The sequence below is a fragment of the Streptopelia decaocto genome (genome assembly GCF_964273445.1).
Source record: "Streptopelia decaocto genome assembly, chromosome: 3".
NCBI lineage: Eukaryota > Metazoa > Chordata > Aves > Columbiformes > Columbidae > Streptopelia > Streptopelia decaocto.
Window position 1 is genome coordinate 65,247,539 of NC_138656.1, and position 17,138 is coordinate 65,264,676.

Consider the following 17,138-nt stretch of genomic DNA (forward strand, 5'->3'; position numbering starts at 1 on the left):
GTAATTTTATAATTACATAACAGTTTTCATCTTATAAGATCCCACAGCTTATAAGCTTTGAACACAGCTTCCAAAGACAGGAAAGTAATGACTATTTAACAGAGCAGAAAACCACTCCATATTGTTTAGGACGGGTAGTGACATACACCATGCTGGTATTTAGGAAAGTGGCGTTTTGTCACCAAGCTTGCTTTGAGATTTTTAACAATGGCTTCTGAATGGGATTTAATTTTTACAACTCTTCTAAGAGTTGCTAAAAGGTAGATAAATGTCCAAATCTACGATACAAACCTCTTTTAAGACTAATGGTATCAGATGCCAATACAAAGATCGATGATAGCAGTGATTGAATCACAGACTATTAGGGATTGGAAGGGACCTCCAAAGATCATCTAGTCCAATCCCCCTGCCGGAGCAGGAACACCTAGATGAAGTTACAAAAAACCTTGGTACCAAAAAACCTTACCCTGTTGTTAGAATGCCAGAATATTGGCAGAAATCTGTAATAGTTTGTTTTCCTTTTAGGCACCAATAACCCAAGCCCTCCTATTAGCCTGGACTGAGGTAATACATATAGTCCTTTTTAGAGACTTAGTTCAGCTGGTGCAGAATTTTGAGCAAACCAGAAATAAAAATGTGATGCTGCATTATGTCAGAGCCGCATGTTTAGTCTGCCTCTCTAGAAATAATCAAGAAAAGTTATACATGATAAGAGACAGATGCTAGTGCCTCAGCAGACATTTGAACTCTTTCTAGTACAATAGTAAAAAGGAGAAAACACCCAAAGATACTTGTTTCTTTAATACTCAGATTTGTACTCCAAGTGTTCTGAAGTGAGGGATAAGTGAGAGAAGCCATTTTCCTTGGCTTTACTTAAACCAATTGCATTAATGTAACCTGACAGTTCAGAAGATATTCATACAACCCAAATATTTGGATGCATCTGTAAGAATGCATTTTTTCCCTAAACGACTACACCTTGGAGCTGGGCTATACCAATGACTGACTATGGATCCCAGAGGGGATTTGCGAGTACTGGCACTAACACATGGGCCAGGACAGCAGTTCTGCCTCAGTACCAGACACCAGAGCCAGGGAACCTGGGCATCTTCCGCCTTTTCCTTTGCTGGTATGGGTGCAGCTATACACTCCCCCTGGAGCCCCCTCCTTAAATCTCCTTAAGTTTCCTGATCTGCCAGGAGGGTGAAGGAAGACGAGGAGTCAACAGGATACACCTCTGGCCCCACTCTGCACGGTTCACTTGTCCCCTCAGCTCTAGGCACGATTTGTTTGCATTGCTGCCCAGGGTGACACCTGCGCTGACAAGTAGACAAGAGCCTGTGCATGTCCGACAGGTAACCCAGGCCAGCCTGACGGATGGATCAGCCAGTTAGCAGTAGCTAACATGTAGGCGAATGGCAGCCCCTGACGGATCCACTCAGCAAACCCATCAGCCCAGAGTCAGGGTGCTATTACTTAAACTCATGAGAGGCCAAATTCTGCCCTCTCTTGTACTTGCTCAAACACATGGAGGTCAACAAGGTTGGTCTCTGGTGTAAATGAAGGGAGATTTTGCTTTCAAGGATACTTTTAAAAACAAGGTGTTGAAAAAAGACTGTTTCTTTCTGTTTAGTGTCTCCAATGTGTGTGTACTATTTCAGCTTGCCAAAACACTGATCTTCCCCTCTCTAGGTAGTGCTAATATTTCTGAATACATTTTCATCCTGATCAAAATGGCAGGTCAGGTTTCTAAATTTCATACAGTTCAAGGACTCCAAAGGTCCCCTTTCAGAAAGGGTGACGTGACATTTCACTTTGCCCATGTCCCTACGTTTCTGAAGGGTATTTCTCACCTACTCAGAGTATACCTGGCAGTTCACCAAGTAGAGAGCTGTTTGTGGAGAAAGGGATTGGGATGACCAAGACTCTTGGGCTGCCTCTGAAAAAGGCTCAGGAAATTTATGCCGAAGTGATTCAGGGCTTAGCCCTAGGAAACTCAAGGAACTCAGGTGACCAAGATGCTGTCAAAGGGATCTCAGGTTTTCAGACTCTCAAGTTGTTGTCAGCCTGCCAGGTGGGTTTCCAAGGGCCAACCCAAAGGACAAGCTGGAAGGACACTAGGCAGAAACCCAACACAAAGGCAAAGCTGTTTCAAAACCTGCCTCCTTCCCACTGGGGCTTCATTGAAATCAGTTAAGTTTCTGTGAAATGCGGTGACTTTGATAATCTGGTATTTTCCCTTCCTTTGGAAAATTCAGCCCTATAAAATATTTTTGAAAAGATTTCTAAGTAAGGGTCATGGAGGACATGCATGAAAAAAACTTGAAGGCAAGTATTTTAGGATTTCTTGTAAGTCTTCAATTTAAAATGAATCACAGATAGAAATTGTCCATGTAAATTTTATCCAGGCTGTCTTGTTGTCTTCTTTTTTTTTTTTCCCCCCCAAGAATGTGTTGAGTTTATTCTTTTTAAATCCCTCTGGTAATGAACTGTGCATTTAGAGCCGTTTGTAGTAACACAGGCTCTGCACACTGAAGTGAACAGCCAGCTTCATGAGTATCTTGAAATGGAATGTGAAGAATGAGTATGCCATGTGACAGTGCATACCGGGATCCACTTCACTTAATATACTCTACAAACTGACCACCATGCCATGTAGATTGGATATGAATGAGGTTGGATGGCCCAGAGGTTAGAGGAGATGCAGCTCCCACCGAGGTGAGAAGCAGCATCTTATGGCAGAGGGCACTACCAAGCACTAGGGGAAGTCTGCAAGACTTTAGCCACCCCACCAGGAAATCTGCTATGTCCTGTCTAGCACTGTTCCTACCATACACAATGGCAGTTCTGCAGAACTTGCTGTAGCCATGTTTTATTTTTATGCTTGGTGCTTGGCTGGTGTCTTCAAAGTGCTACAGCAGTGCTGGTAAATTGGTGGCAATCCTAGGCCTGATACTTCCAGGTGTGCCTGTGGGGTGTGTCCGCAGCCCATCTGGTTACAGGAGCTGAATTATAGGGCTGCAAAAGGGTTCAAGGGAACCCAAAGCTAAAGTTCATAAAAGTTCATAAAGTTCATAAAGTTAATGAGTGATATTTTGTGTACTATGATGTATTGCAAGAAGTCAGGACTTTCTCTAGCCTCTTAAAGCTGAGACTGTGGTGACCAGCAATCTCTCTTTCCAGCTGCCTCCTGCCTCCAGATGAAGCAGCCCACTGTACACTAGTCAGTTAATATGTTCTTGCTTTTCTTCAAAATTGAGTAACTAATCACTTTCGTGCCTGCTCCAAGAACTTTCGTGTTAGTCAAAAAGAGAAGCTACTGACTGTTTCTACAACTCTGAGAAGCAGAAGTTTCTACAACTTTTTCTTGCAACTCTTTAGGCATGCTTCTATAACATCTGAGACCAATCCTGTAAAACCAATAATATTTTGCAAGGGTCTGGTATGACATGCTCAGAAACACTTTATAGACTGTCATACAGGAGTACAGAAATCTCTGGGGCAAGGAAACAGCAGATGGTTTGTGCATACTTACTCTAGTAAGATACTAAAAGGAGCGGGATGCTTTGTCCAAAGAATCCAGAGCAAATAGACCCTTACCCCAACCTCAACCATAAACGCTAAGAAGGTACTTAAAATTGTTCATGTGCTTTTGAAAATGTTACTCAAGATTGTCTCTATGTCCAGGAAGTTATTTTATGTACTCTAAAAGAGTTGCTTTTAGTTAGAAAACAGAGGTTCCATCAACCTTAAGCCTGAATATTCCTTGTAGTATTTGGAGGAATTCACAGAGACTCTTCCATCTCCATATTGCACTTTCCACTGTGTTGCATTTAAACTTAAGAGATTTATCCATCATAGCTTTAGTTTGATTTAAGACCACTGGGGAAAAAAAAAAAACAGCCATGTAAAATAGACTATGACTGGGAATGTGATCCTTCATCTCAGTGATGAAGTTTTTATCTTTATAATACAGTCTACATATGACTTCCTCAGGTTCTACGGCTCTAAAATGGAGATGACATTTCCTTAATTTTGGTAAGTACTTTGGGATCTACAGATGAAAACCACTACTGGTGCAAATCAAATCCATTGAAGTGGACAGGGAGATTCCTCCTTACTTCAGTTAATGTGTTGAAGGACCAAACATCGTGCTTCAATCAGATAGAGAGCTCAGGATCCTTCTTGACAGAGTATTGTCTCGTTGCTCATGCTTAAAGGTAGCAGAGGCTGGATCACCCACTGGCATTCCCTCCTACCACCCACGCCCATACAAGAAATAAAGTCAGTTCCTCTGAATTTAAGCTAAATCCTTCTGGTTTAGCAACGCACATTTCTACTTAAGCAATAAACATCTGTCGTTTGCCATTCATTAATATTAATTATAAATGGTCACTAGCTCATGGGATCCAAGTCCACCAGCTGAGATTTTTCCAACTCTGACCTTGTTAGGATTTGTATAAAAAGTGTTCAGAAGGGTCCTTCGAATCTCAAAGCCAACAATAAGTGCAATTTGCAGAGCACAGTGTTTAGATTATGCACTTAGAATAAGGGCAGTCAGCAAGGGTGGTGGGGAGCGGGGGAGGGAAGGAAGAAAAGATTGCGGACCCTGAAACAGTGTTGCTTTAAATACTTAAGAGTTTTAGACCTTTCTGCAGGCTAATGACAGGGAGAGGCATTGTCCATAACGAAACTGGCCCATCCATTAAACATTACTGTAAATGAAAGGTTGCGTGAATTAAAGGTTGTTCATCTCATGTTTCAGGAATGTAGCTGTGTTTCATGTCTGAAGCCTGTTTTCCTTTTAAACGTAGTTCTTCAGATGACAAATGAGAGAGAGAAGTTCAGAAAGCAAATGGGCAGAAGTAAATACATGCTTAAGAACAAAGCAGAGACATAACTGTAGCTGTAAATCTTTATACTGGGGCTACTGTTTGCCGTAGATATTGGGAGGGATCAGATTAGAATTGAAAAATTTCATTACTGGATCATTTTGATTGTAAACAAAAAAAAAATAGAAAAATCCCTACAGTTTATCATTTAATTCTATCACCTGTATATATTTCACTCATGGGCCACTGGTTAATTCTTTTGCTACCATTTTGGATTTTAAGGGACTAAAAATAGAAAATGTAGGAAATACTTGTTCTCAGTTTTGCATGGCCACTGCATCCTTAAATGATTTTTTCCCTTGCCATTTAATTTCTTGCCCCTGCAAAATTGCTTCAACGAAAATTCCTGAAAAATAATGTTCATTTGCATCAGCCCTTAAAACGAGCTCATTTCTTTTTAGACGTAGGGATACATCAATATGGCACTCATGGGCCACATCTTCATCTGCTCTTAAAATATACATAGTTTCGTTGGCAGAGAGGTGTTAGCTCATATCTCTGGTGAATTGGTGTAACAAGTTCAATGAATTTTTTGTAAGAAAATCCAACCCTATACACTTTCTATAACAATGACTCAAAGCTGATGCAAAGAGGAACAAGAACAGATCCCTCAGCAATGCGAATGACTAAACTGGACAAAATGAAAGGAAAATTGATTTCAGCTCCTTGACTCAGGCCCAAATCCAAGTCTGAGCTTGGTAAAGACAGCAGGAGGCCCTATGCTGATGTCAATGGGCAGAAATACTTGTATTTGTGGTCTGTAAATGTGCATTATGCTGTGTCTCTGTGAAAGTCTTACTTGAGGCAAGAGGCAAGAAAAAAAAATGGGAAATTTTGTAGCAGTTTTAGAAATGCTTATCAGAGCATTATGTAGTCCCTTACTAGGCTATGAAGCTAAACTACTATACTTAGACTGTCTCTGATGGATGTTTGTCTAACCTCCTTAAAAATCTTCCATGATGGAGATTCCCACAACCTCTCTCCTGATCTTTGCAATCTCTCATAATAACATTGGATGTTATCATCTGATTGGGAACACTCTGAAGATCCTTTGGACCTTTGTAAAGGAAAGCTATGTCAGTACGTGTTTTCTTTTTCAAAGCTCTGAGGTTAGAAGAGAGCTGGGAGGTGGCAGCCTGAGCAGACCAAAAGCTACATCAGGTGTTAGAGCTGGCAGGGAGAGCTGAGAAGAGACGATGAAACTGGAGATGTGGACACTTGGGTGGAGAAAAGAAAACAGAGCTGCCTGGGTGGGAAAGAGCAGACAAATATCCAGTAAGATCAGGAGAAACAGCAGCCAAAAAGTGCTCCTTTGTTTTCACTTTGTTACAAAGGAATGCTGAAAATCCCTTCTTTATGGCTAGATCCAAAGCACCCTGAAGTCAATGGGATTTCAGTGGGTGTTGGATCAGGTCATTTAAAAGAAGAGCAGCTATAATACAATAGTGAATGAGTGCCCTTGCTGTCCATGACTGGCAGAGTTATAACAGCATTGCTATACATGGAAGTGTTCCACAGCCCAGGATTTAGCTGATTAAACAGTGCTGCATGTGTCACCATTAGGCTTGAAACATTCATTGCCTGATTTACTCTGCAGCTCACATACCCAAAATGTTTTGCATTCTTGGACTAAATTTGCTAGATGTACAAGCAAACTTCCCTCTTGCATTTGTTCTTCTTTCCAGGACTCACAGGCCAAAAGGTGAGGGGTTTAGATCTCTAGGTGGCGATGGCTCAGAGAGCCCTGCTGTCAGCAGCCACTTCCCTTTGACTTTACTCCGAGGTAATATTACCCCAAAGTGAGAGAACAGCTTGCTGTGCTCTTCTGAAGAGTCAAGAGATAGAAGTTGTCAAGGTATCTCCTTTGGCACACAGCCTGGAAGAGGTTCCTTTCCTCTTCCAGCTGTGACGAACATGTCCCTCCTTCAGAAAGAGCTCCTTAAAGCACTAGAAGTTAGGGCAAGGACTTTGGAAGCATCAACTAAGAGAAGCAATAGAAAGGCATATGTGGAGAGAAAGATAAGTGGGGGTGTGCTGACAGGACAAGGAAGTGATGTGGAGTAAGGGAGGACGATACTCAGCTCTTTTGTATTGTCCATGGTCTCTGCCCTGCGCTGAGAGGAGAGAATAGCCACAGTTTCCTGTTTGCCTCTCCTTGAAACTCAACAATGTGAAGTCACTTCAAGGTGAAGGTGCCCTGGATAAATAAAGTACATTTGTACCAGGGAAAAAGGCTGGAGACCAGGCACGCCCCTGCCAATCTGCACAGCATCACTGATAGTGCTTTTTAGGACTCTGACCTGCAATAGCCATCTCTCTTCCCCAGGGGAGGGAATAGCACCAGCTAGTTTGGCTGCAAGGCAGAACGTGGCCCCTGGCCTTCTGGCCAAGGAGTGGACCTTCGCTTGTTTTTCTTTAGCAGTATAGACGTAGCTCTGGATTTCACCTTCTAAAGCTGGAGCTGCTCCTCTCAGTCCCAAACGTTTTTATTCAAGATGTAAGATGTCAGGCAGGTGATGGAAATTTGGAGCTGATGGGCACTTTGGAAGGAGGTGGAAGATGGGTTTGTGGGAAGTTTGTATTCCCTCCTGTTTTTCCTACAGAGCTCAGGCATGTAAAAGATAGCCAGCCAGCCAGTTCTGGAGCACAGGGAGGCACCAGAAGGGAAGATCAGAAAGAGAAAAAGAGCTGATTCCTATTCCTTATTTGGTCTAGTGATCTGAGGAGAACAACTCTCACATCAGTCACATTTTAAAAGAAGAATGCAATGAGTTTTGTTGTTTTGTGTTTTTTGTTTTGTTTTTTTTCTGATTCACTTCCCTTACGGGAGCAATTGACTACATGCTTCTTTCTCAGCTTTGACACCATTCCTGTTAATATGAGGTCGATGGTGTTTACCAGCAGTGTGTCCAGCACATTTTTTATAGCACACTCCAGAGGACCTCAGGGCAGTTGAGTGACCTCCCCTCTGTTCCCAGGTCCCCCAGGACAGGCAGGAGATGGGAGGTGGCAAGAGAGGAGCTGGCAGCGGAAGAGGAGAACTAAATGATTCTATGATTCTGTCTCCTGAGGAGCACAGAGACAGCATTAGCCCAACACCTTGCAAGGCTAAAACCAGTTTTGATACCTGAGGGCCTGACAAGTTGGTGTATAGCCACAGCCATTTACAGCCTGGCTGTTCATCAAGATGCATTCTATTCAGAGAATACAACCTTGGCACAGTACACATGTACACAGTGGGTGCCTACATGTGTGGTACCATATGTGCAGAGGCACACAGCAGGTATGTATTACCTGCTTGTGCGGTTCATACATTTCTGTCCGAACTGGGAGGTAAGAAGAGAATTTAATGTTTGCTCTAACACAATCAAAATAAACATACTGTGGCAAAATGCAATATTACTATTAATTAGTTCAGATTTTAAGGTCTCAGTTTGCAGTTAGAAACCTAATGAGACGTTAAAACTGCCTGTGATTAAATTTTGGAAATGCTATCAAGAAAGTTTAAAAATGGCTTTATCCACCCATTTCAGCCCTTCAGTTGTAGACCCACTATATCCTCTACTATTAGCTATTTTGGATTCACACATCTCTCTGACTCATACTGGTCCCGTTTTTTCCCACTTAACTCTTCTCACCCTGATCTCTCTGCTGGCCCATGGCAGTGGGCAACCCTGTGCTGTCAGTGCCCTGCCTTGCTCAAGGTATCTCCTGGATGCCATTTCGCTTGGCGTTGTAACTCGCGGATTCCTGGTCTCAACAGCCTTACCCTTGAAGTCTGGAAATATGTTAAAGTTAAAGAGTCAAAACCCCTGCAAGGAAAGGAAATGAGAGGTCCTCTTGGCAGCAACAAACAGAAAATAAACAACCAAACTCTTCACAAGACAGACTCCTCAATTATAGTAACTCAGGCTTGCAAAGACCGGAGTTATGACCCATTGGTGTATGCAGTATGTAAACACAGGGATGCAGTAATTAGCTTCGTGTTCATTTTGAGGCCTCAGAAGTCCTGTGACCTGTAATGGAGTAAGGTCATTAACCACAACCACAGTAGTGATCTTCACACAGGACACCCCATCTCTCACAGTTATATGAGCTATCTGTGAACTGAGATGTCTCCCTGGCTCACATGCTTCAGCCTTCTTTTTTTAAATGCCAATGAGTTACACATAAGGAAGAGAGGATGTGGCTTTTGGTATGAGCTGTGACTGGGATATCTTGCATCTTTTATCTTATTTTAGTAGGGGCTTTCTTTTTCTTTCACTGTTTTGCCTGGCACAGCTTAACTGATTTCTAATGAAATTAGTGCACCTCAACCGGAGATCAACTGTGAAAACTTTTCTTTGTGAGGAATACTAAAGGTACTAAAGGGGTGACTTAGTTTAGACTACAGAGTCCTCTATGCTCTGTTGTAACATGGATCCCTATGGCATCAGAGTGTGTACATTAGGGTGGGTAACTCAAAGAGTTTCATTTAAGTGACTGAAATTAGTTTATTGCCTAATATTTTAAGTTTGTTAGTATCAAATTACATTGTTTTCAGCTAAAGTTAATTCTTGATGAATGGCTTGGGATTTTTAGCTGAGTGGTGGTTTTGGGAATCTGATGGATGCCTGATAGGATTCCCTCCTCACATCATAGCCAGCTGAAGACATTTTCAGACACAATCTGATGAATGTGTTTGAAGCATTATGCAGACATATAGCAATAAAGGATGGAGGAACTAGTTCAAAGAAACAACAGAAATTACCTAAGTCTCAAATCTCTAAGCTATTCAAAACAAACCTGGATTTTTATATTCACATGTATGCAGTGCAAGATAGAAGCATTTATTTTTACTTGTTTCCCAAAATATATATACACTTCCTCATTATGCTGATCAACAAACCCTGTTTTCTTGGTTCCCTTCTGTTTATCAACCTGCATCTAGAATTCAGCCCCTCATCTCTCTTATTCTCACTTTACACTAAAAACCGACAAGCTACCATGCCTCCAGTGGGTTGCAGTCTTGTGAATTTTTACTAAAATGGCTCCTCTTCCTTTCATAACAGTATCGTGCTTTCCAAGTCCACAAGGTGCCAATTCCTACAGTCCACAGTGAAAAAGAAATATGCTATTCTACATTCATCCCACCATTTCTTAATGCCTAATGATTGAATTTTTGACTCTCAGGAACAGGAACTGTATTGGGTCTGTGTTTGCACAGAACTGGACACAATTGACATTGCTTCTCTCTTTTGAACATCTAAATGCCATCAGCATGCAAATGAATCAATATATGAACAAACAACAATTGAAATGTATTATTTATTTGTTTACAACAATGTTACTATGTAGCCAATGTAGCTTGTCTATTGGTGTGCATAATACCCAGCTTTCTAAGATGTCTTCCTGGTTCATAACTATGCACTTAGTCTTTTGGTGAGTGTTTTCAGTCTCTTCAAACTGATCAGAATGTATTCTCTGAAAGCACGCAAAAGTGTCTGCTCTCTGGGGGATTTAGTTGGGACTCAACAGAAAGTCATATGGTGAATGTTCTCTTTTGGCAGAATTACTCATGCATGAAAACATGCAATTCCTTCCCCCCAAATACCTTTGCGTGTAATTCTGATGTTTGTCTTTTGGTCAATAAAAGTCAGTCTCACACATTTGCAGACAGCAGTCCAAAGGGACTTGTGTTTGACCAAAGCACATTTATATAGGCAAAGAAATAACATGGATGGATAATTAGCAGTGTTTGAAGAGCTCTGGAAGTTATGCTTTTCCAGTACATCTATTTGCCATTTGTGGACATGGCCACAGGAAACACATGGCTCTCAAAGTCTGCCTGTCAATGAAAGGCAGGAGCTAAGAAGATGTTAAGTGTGGGAAGCTAAGAGTAACAGTGCACTGCACTAGCGGAACAAAACAAAAAGTGCGAGGGAGAGAAAGTAGAAACTGGAACTTAAAATCATATAGTTGTGCAAACTAAGAAGAACTCACCATCATGGGATTAAAAGAGGAGAATTATGAAATAAATTACAGTGAGGTTTGGATGGGACTAAATTATAAAAGGAGTCTGTGTGTGAATCATATGGGAGTTGCCACATCAGAACACACTGGGATCAACTAATGTAGTGCTAAAATGAGTTAGAAGAAGCTTTTAGGCTAGTCGGGCTATTTGTAACCTCATTATTCCCATTTGTTTGAATTAATCCTGAAAACACTAGCACCTTCTCCCAGTAAAACTTCATTTTATAGCCAGCAAGGGAAAAAAAAAACAGTTGCAATAGATCTCACCAGCTTTAATGATACACTAGTAGATGGAAACAAAAAAAAAAAAGCCTCTTCATCCGTTTTATCTTGTTCCATGTAAACGTTCCAGAAACATATCCTTGCTTCTGTGCGACAGCAGCAACTTACTGACTAACATCCTGCTTCTGATCTCGGCATCGCAAGCAAAGTCACTGAGGCATCTGTGATGAGCACACTCCGTCATCATGTGGTCTTTGCCCTCGCCTTGGCCGCAGCCATCTATTCAGCGTGGAAAAGGCAGAGGCTGACTGGGCTAAATCTCTCTTTGTGGCCACAAAGAAACTGCTGGGTCTGTCACTAAATGTCAAAAGCAGAACCCGTGAAAGTTAAACTCCAAAGCAATGCCTGAGTGGTAATAGGGAGCTGTACAATACACAAGAGTGTTTTCAATATTTCAAACATACTTACTCTCCATTCCCTTTCCCAAAGTGCTTTTGTTGTTATCTCCTTCTGCACTCACTGACTGGATACAGCTAGCCATAAGAACAGAGCCTGGCTTGATTTCTTGTGCAATTACTCTGTTGTTCAAAGGGGAAGAGAGGTTTCTCTCTGTGTAATAGTGACAGTGGCAGTAGGGAAGATAAGTTGCCTGGAGATTAAGTTGGAAAGCTACATTTACCCATTCTAGTAGGAACAGAGGAAAATTTGTAGCTATTTCTCATTTTTTCTGGCTTCTCACTATAATCCATCTCTTAAAGCTATTTTAACTGAATGTTTTATGTGTGAATTTCCTCCGTTTTAGTAAAAAATATTTTTAAAAAAATTAATCTCCTTGTGAAGATGTATGGAAGTTAATGGGACAGACTTTTGTGGGTACTGTTAGAGAGGAGTATGTAGCAGTGGATTTCAGAACATTAAAAAATCATCCCTCAGACATAGACATACAAATCCGAAGGGCACAGGTAGAAATAGAACACAGATTTCATCTGCCTGCATTGGTTTTGAAGGAATTGTCTACTGAGTGTAAAACAGGCTAGAATATAGTCTGTGACTTGCTCAAAAAAAATCAAAACAAAACATATTTATGCACATTGCAAAAAAAAAAAAAGAAAAAGAAATAAAAAGATTCATGACTGTGAAGGAATTCTTGTGGTGGACAGCATTTTTCAAGTATGGTTTGGCTCAGATCCCATAAAATAGTAATCAACAGTAAAATACGTGAGTAGTTTCTTCTCAAGTACTTACTACACAGGAACAGCAGGCATTTCTCAAAGAGAAATGTCCAATCTGAAGGGATTGCCAAATTACCAGAATGAAATACACAACATCATTATCACCTCAAAAAAACAGTTTCACAGTTCTGAAATTACCGTTCAGCCCTGTATTTTCAGCTCTGGCAAAATAATCTTTGGTAGGAAAAAAAAAAAGGACTCTTTCCCCCTGCTACAGTGGGCTAATGAGAGGCTGTGTTTCAAGTTGTATCACTGTGCAGAGGCAGAAGCAAGCATGGACATTTTGGACATAAAGCCTAAGCACAGGAAAATCCATAAATAACTTGCCTTGGCTGCTCCCTCTACCTCTTCAAGACACTGCGTGACACAAGAGGCTGAACCAACCTCAGGTGGGTGACATCTACCCTATAGGTTCCCATAAATCAGTAGATCTAGTCCTCCTTTTGGGTTGGGGTGAAGGGGTAAACAGAAGTGATGAGGAAATGGGAAAGACAGGGAAAATTAGAGGGATGGGCAAAGGGAAATATTCCAACAACACTCCTGTGCCAACCAGAGTAACTGCACCGGGGACAGAGCAAGTAACTTCCCTGCTTCAAAAAGGAGAGAAAAGGGAACAAATGGAACAACAATCTCTATTGGATGGAATTTGTATAAATTGTTATTTCATAGATTTCTTAAGCATCTCCCGCTCTTAACATGTGGGACATCATTCACTAGGTGCCATGATGAGGAATAAGTCCAACAAGCTGTCTCTCATGGAAGGGAGGTTCTGCTGCCATTCTTGCTTATTGGGCAAAACCAAGTGGAGTTTCCCGTATCTGCCATGCAGCATTGTGGTCTTTCTCCCATGCTGGGTCTCTGTGAGCCAGATGCAGATGGCAGGATCAGGCCATGTTGTTCAGCCAGACCTAGCAGAAAGAGTTCAGTGTGGGAGAGAGGCCACAGCGCTGTAATTGCAAGAGTTATGGTCTTACCTGTAGGGAAGCATGAAATAGGAATTGGTTTAGAGGAATCCTGTGGTTGAAGCATGAAGCTTGGCTGCCTGATAGCCAACAAACAACTCTCACCATGACATGTTTTATGATGGATCTTTTTGTCCTGAACTTCACATGCAACCCCTCATCTTGGCAGCAATTTCAGCAAACTGAGAATGTGCTTTCCCATCCAGCCCACCCTGTCCTCTCTAGATCACACAGAGCACATCTTTTGAGCAGCATTAGGACTTTATTTACTCCAGGCAAAGGCACAGTTCTCTCCAGCCCAAAGAACACCACATCAACAGGATCTTTGGTGAAGTCTGCAACTGAGGCCTGGGAATTCAGATGTGAATTATTAAAACAAGCACAATACCAATCTCATATTATGATGATGATAACATGGTACCTTTTCCTTCCTTCTGACATCTCTTTCTTTGTACAATACATTTTCTGCTCTCGCTTGTAGCTGGGCAAGGATTGCCCCTTGCTGACGGATGTTGTACGATCTCTCTGACCCTTACTTCATTTCCTCTTTTGAAACCACATGTTTTTCCTTTCTTTGTGCACGGGCTCCATGGACTCCACTCACTAGCTTCACAGTGCACTGCAATAAACATAGGACAAGCTGAGCCTGGCCAATATATTTTTGTACATACAATGCATATGGTACATTCCTTTTATTCTGCATCAGCCAGAAGGTGGCAAAATTGAATAATAAATCAGAATCTGCAGCAGTGAATTGAGAGAAATTTGGCTGCTGAGGATATGCTGCATAAAATAGTGTCAAATAATTATGTCGGTTACCATTTTGCACTCGCTGTTTTGTAATTCCACGTCCAAAACAGGATGACAACAACAATACAATTGGTTTCAATGAAATCAGTTACCAGGGTTTGTTCTGAGATTACTTTGGTTTTGTGGCAGTATATATCCTTATAGGTTCAGTGGAATTAAACTTTGGTCATGCTTAAGTGAGAGTGAAATCATTGGGTCAGGTGGCTGCAGTTGGCCTCAAAGGTATTGAATTTGGAAATCAATAGAGTTATAAAGGACCAACTGGTATCAAAAAGCATTGCATTCAGAATCCACTGTCTTTGGTGACCTGCTGCTTAGTATTCAGTTTAAATAGTGGAAGAGCCATCATCTGTAGCACATACAAGCTGTAAACAGGCAAAGCAGAGGATAATTGGGTCAAGGAGGATGCAAGCTTTTCAGAAAAACGTGGGTTACAGTTTCTATCCCATACTATTGGGAACTCAAAAGGTGTGCAGCTGGATACTTGTCCTAGTAGTGTATACAAAAATGGGAGAAATCCTGGAAGCTTAACAACATGCTATTAATAACTGTCCTTTTGTGTCATCTTCTCAGTAGCCTTCTCTTGATAAAAGATAGCAAACATTTATATTTACTTTATGTAAATATGTGTGCTTAAGACTATAAACCACTGCTAAGACTTCCAGCCCCTCTATAAGGAGGACTTTGTAAGTCAACATTTTTCCAGCTCCAGAATTTACTTCCAAATTTTTTAAAACCTAAAACTATAATTGACCTCAGGCAATCTCTGACTCCTCCTCCAGTCAATTTTTATGTGAGTAATTTTGTTTTTCATATTACACTGGACCTCTCCTGTTAAAATAATTGTCCTTCACGTGCACAAAAAGGTTCTGTTTTTTCTCTGTAGCTTTAAATGGCTTTTCCTAGTTGAGACTGACTCATTGTTAAAGCAGCTACATCTACAACACTTGGAAACAGCCATAAAGAAACAAAAATGATCCCTTGAATTTATTTCAGAGATGAAAGTCTTTGCTTGAAAATAAAACTGTAAAAACTATCACTACCACCTGAACTAATATATAGTTGAGAAGGAAAATGCCAAACTACTGTACACTATTTTTATTCCTGCACCACTTTCACTCCAAAACACGTGATGCCAGGGAGAGCTATGTGCGTGAGCCTGTGGGGAAGGAGATTTCCATCATGTCCAGACTGTGCCTAAGGGCTCCCTGGTTGCTGGTGGCTGGAGAGGTTACCACTCCCACTGCATTTTGCAGCCCTCAGCCACCACAATTCACTGCCAGCCTACTAAATTAAGCTGAACCTTGCCACAGGTTTGGCATGCCCATGCCAGGGGATGCCAACTGCAGCAGCTCAGAGGCAAATATATCGCTCATTCTGTGTTCAGCCAGAGGAGTGGCAAAGGGATGGAGGAGACAGTTAGGTGTGGTGACATCGAAAATTGCCTAGTGTGAATAATCGGAGCTTGTGAGTCAGAGGCTGGAGAGATACAAAAGCAGGTCTCTGCAGCTGGTGAATCACTGGACCAGTGTAGCCAATCTTGGTCCTTCAGTGACAGTGCCACACTATTTGGTGCCTTATTTTAATCCTCAGTTTCTGGAGTCAGGTGATTATGAGCATATGCCGTTTTGGAGGTTTGGGTTTGTTTTTTATTTTTCCTTTTCCTATGTTTTAGTTTCTAGCCTTCACCTTTGTGAAGGTAAGCTTCAAAAAGTTGATGCACGCATGCTTTGAAGGCTCAAGTAGTACAAGGGAGTGAAAGCAAAGCAGTTAGTGTTTTAATCTTTCAACTAGACATAGGGTCTGGCTCAGGGTTTTTGAACCTTTGATGTTAGTGGTGCTGCATAACACTGTAACAGAGCAAGTACGAGATGGATGTCATTCTACCTTAGGGCAGAGCAAACAGGAGAGATGAAACAGGCCACATTTCCAGAGGCAGAATTGTCCTTAGAGTCAAGGCTGTGTTTGTGGGGCACAACTGTGTTTGCCTTTTGTGAAATGACAAACCTGGGAACTGCCTTGAGTGTGTTGTGCTGGGGCATACATCTTGTGATGCAGACTATTTCCATTTTAAGTTGCATTACCCTGGTGTGGTAACTGATCTTGCAACTCTAGCCCTCCTTAGATTCCCCATCACCTGTGAGAAAACCACGCAGAATGCGGGGGGACCAGACTTACTGATGCTAGTGCACTCCATTGTGTGATTGTTGGCTTCCAGCCCATCAGGGCACTTTTCAAGGCACTTTCCACTGTATAAGTAAAACCCACTTTTACACTTCGTGCAGAAGTTTCTGGTGAAGCAGGTATCACAGTCAGCTTTACATTCTGAAATGCAAACAGTAAACAAAAATATTATTTGTCTTTGCCATGAAACACCAAAGGCTCTCTCACATATACCAGAATCACACAATTCTAGCAATGTTAAAAAAATCTTCAAAGGAAGCCAATTATATTTAGTTCTTCTTCATGGACCATACACACAGGAAGGCCAGCAACAAGTGACCTTGGCAAGAGTGAGGATTTAGTAAGGATGGCCTAATGCTGGACGGCCTTACACTGCTTGTCTTCTTTCAGACCTATGCAAACTGAAGACAGAGCACACAGCACAGCAGAATGACAATATACTGCCTCTGCCCTACACAGACACAGCATAGGTATTAATTAACTCCACAGGGCACAGGTACTGGGCCAGTTCTATACTATTTATCTCCATTCATCCAGGAGAAATAAAAATATGCCAGAATTTAGAATCTGCTGGAGATTGTTTTGCATCAACATCTCTTTCTTTTTTTAAATGGCTCCCTGGTGTTCGATCAGATGTTCTGTAGCATTTCATGTATTCTCTATATGACTACCCAAATTGGCATTAGTGGTATATTTCCCAGTTCTCAGATATTTTTAAAAGAAATGCATAAAAACTCATGTGTGACATAGCTTATATCTGATAAGCAAGGCCACACACTGCTAAAAAGTGAGCAAATGCTTCACAGTGTCAAGTTACTTTGTAA

General features: G+C 41.4%; 1 protein-coding gene across 2 annotated transcripts in view; it reads right to left on the reverse strand.

Annotated features, from left to right (window-relative positions):
* The window catches only part of RSPO3 (R-spondin 3), a 64,320-nt gene that overhangs the window by 8,516 nt on the left and 38,666 nt on the right, over positions 1-17,138 (reverse strand). For both annotated transcript variants that reach the window (XM_082047180.1, XM_082047181.1), the window contains 2 exons: positions 16,309-16,455; positions 13,742-13,939 (listed from right to left, as the gene is read on the reverse strand). In XM_082047180.1, the coding sequence (XP_081903306.1) occupies positions 13,742-13,939; positions 16,309-16,455 (345 nt within the window). The remainder of the gene's footprint in view (positions 1-13,741; positions 13,940-16,308; positions 16,456-17,138) is intronic.